Source organism: Echiichthys vipera (assembly GCF_963691815.1).
Source record: "Echiichthys vipera genome assembly, chromosome: 7".
Taxonomy (NCBI): Eukaryota; Metazoa; Chordata; class Actinopteri; order Perciformes; family Trachinidae; genus Echiichthys; species Echiichthys vipera.
Genome location: NC_139832.1, coordinates 918832 through 921331, shown reverse-complemented (window position 1 = coordinate 921331; position 2500 = coordinate 918832). Strand labels below are relative to the sequence as shown.

The 2500-nt window shown below is 55.4% G+C and overlaps 1 protein-coding gene across 1 annotated transcript in view; it reads left to right on the top strand.

The window, feature by feature from the left end:
* rxfp3.3b (relaxin family peptide receptor 3.3b) overlaps positions 1-715 on the top strand; it is a gene marked incomplete at its 3' end in the record, with an annotated part of 1185 nt that extends 470 nt beyond the window's left edge. The window contains exon 1 of the mRNA XM_083916147.1: positions 1-715. This exon is cut by the window's left edge and continues 470 nt beyond it. Within this exon, the coding sequence (XP_083772273.1) occupies positions 1-715 (715 nt within the window).
* Positions 716-2500: the final 1785 nt, after the last annotated feature.

Here is a 2500-nt window from a genome sequence, read left to right as displayed (position 1 = left end):
CCGGACCCGGAGGCGCGTGTGCCCGGTGCGCTGGGTGATCGCCGGGCTCTGGGTCTCCGCCACGGCCGCCTCTCTGCCCACCGCCGTGTTCTCCACGGTGAAGAGCGTGGCCGGGGAGAGGCTGTGCCTGCTGGGCTTCCCGGACGGCCAGTCGTGGCTGGCGCTGTACCACCTCCAGAAGATCCTGGTGGCCTTCGTGTTCCCCATGCTGATCGTCAGCGTGTGTTACCTGCTGCTGCTGCGCTTCGTCCGCCTGCGCAGCATGAACAACAACCAGGTGAAGCGCAGGTCCAGGGTGACCCGCTCCGTCACCATCGTCGTCCTCTCCTTCTTCATCTGCTGGATGCCCAACCACGCCATCACCTTCTGGGGCGTGCTGGTCAAGTTCAACGTGGTCAACTGGGATAAGACGTACTACATGGTGCACACGTACGTGCACCCGGTGACCGTGTGCCTGGCGCACACCAACAGCTGCCTGAACCCGGTGCTCTACTGCCTCATGCGCCGGGAGTTCAGGAAGAAGATGAAGGATCTGTTCTGGAGGATCTCCTCCCCCACCGGGACCAACACGTGCCACCTGCGGCCGTTCTCCGGGACGGTGAGAGCGGAGCCGGACGACACGCAGATCGTGATCCCGCTGAACAACGTGGAGACGGAGAACTGCAGACTCTCCGTGCTCACGGACCAGGGCGACACGGAGGCGCTGCACAAGTGAAGCCGAGAGTCCGCGACAGAAAGAGACGCGATGATTCCAAACGGAGGGACTTTGGCACTGTGGGTCCTGTCGCTGGAGCTTTGGAGGAGACGCCACAGGACCGTGTCTGGGCGCTTTATTTTGGAGACTGTGCCAAATCAAATACCGGTGTGAAACTCATGAAAGGGATCCGAGAAATCAAAGGGTTGTTTATGTTTTCATCACAGTTTAAAAGTGTCAAACACCAAAAAAGAGAAGAAGCACTCGCGCGTAAATTACGCATCGGTGCGTAAAACCATCCGCCTGCCCAGGCTCTCCCCGCACAGGCATGCTGATGTTGTTTCGGCTCTTTGGGCTGTAAGACTGCCTCGGTGTTGTTCTCTGTAAACGGAGTCAGACCCAGTGTCTCCTCCTGCTGCTGCTGCTGCTTCTCTAAAGTGCTCTGTGTGCGGAGGAGCCGGCGCGGGGAGGATCCAGCTGCCGCGGCCTCAAACATCACTCTGTGGATTATTCTCGATGTTCGTTGTGGCTGATGTGTAAAATGTTCAAGCTTCAGTAAGTGAATGTAAAAAAAACAACTACTGTGCCAATGACACCTTAAAAACTGTGTTTGAAGAATAAAATATTGAGTTCATGGTGTGTTTGAGGTGCGTGGGATCAGCCGGCTGTGGTGCGTTCAGGGGTGTTTACAGAGCTGCGGTCCGTCAGAAGAATGCAAACGTCCTCTGCTCCTTTGAACAGGTTTGACTGAGCGGCGTTACAGGGTGCTTCAGTCACAGCCAGTGGCGGATAAATGTGGTCAGGGGCCCCTGGGCTGTGTTTGTTTGGGCCCCCCCACATTAACAATCATGCTTTATAAAAAAAAAAAACAACAACAATAGAAGAGTCCATACTTTATGAATCGTCTTGGTCCTGTTGTTCTTTCGGTCGTTGTGCTTTTCTTTCTGACATTTCGCTGCTGTGGTAACCATGGTAACAGTGAGTGACGCACCATTGACATCCAACCTGACCTTCTGAACATGATGGCAGCTGATTGGGTAAATGTGTCCCATATCTGTCCAATCAGTGACCTTTTTAAAGAGCCTCAGTGTAGTAAAGTAAGAAATAGTCCGGCCAACCCGGGGCCCCTGCACACCCGGGGGGCCTTCACACCTGGGGGGCCCCTGGGCTGCAGCCTTATGCCCGGCTGTGCATTAATCCGCCCCTGCTGAGCTCCGCTGTGATTGGCTCTCTGTTTAAATCTGTCCAGATTCTGTCAAACCCACGGGACAAAACACAACGCAGCCGGTGTTTAAACTGAAACCGTGGTACGTCGCATGCCGCCCTGAAGCATCAGACGCTGCCCTGGTGCATCGGACGCTGCCACCCCAGTGCGTCAGATGGCGCCCCGGTGTGTCGGACGTGCGTACGCGAGGGCCTTACGTTCTGAAAAGCACGCTGCTGATAAGTTTGGACTTTCTCCCGATTTCTCTGAACAAAAGTACAAAATAACTCTCCGCGGCGACTTTCTCGTTAGTGTTCAAGTAGAAAAAGGTTCTCGTGTTCTTAACACAGCGTTAGCGGGACGCAGGATGAGTGATGGGACACGCCTCGGACACGCCTCGGACACGCCCACCGAACAGAGTAAACACCCCTTAAAGTCGGCCTCACGCCGTCTCACACGGTTCTCTGCAGCGTTTTCAAAGTGAACTCATCCAATCAGAAGAGTCGTGCTGCTGCTCTCAGCCAATCAGGGCCCAGGGCTCCAAGAGCTCCCTGAACCGCGGTTCGATGCCTCTAAACGTCTCTAAAGCACCGGCGTGCTCA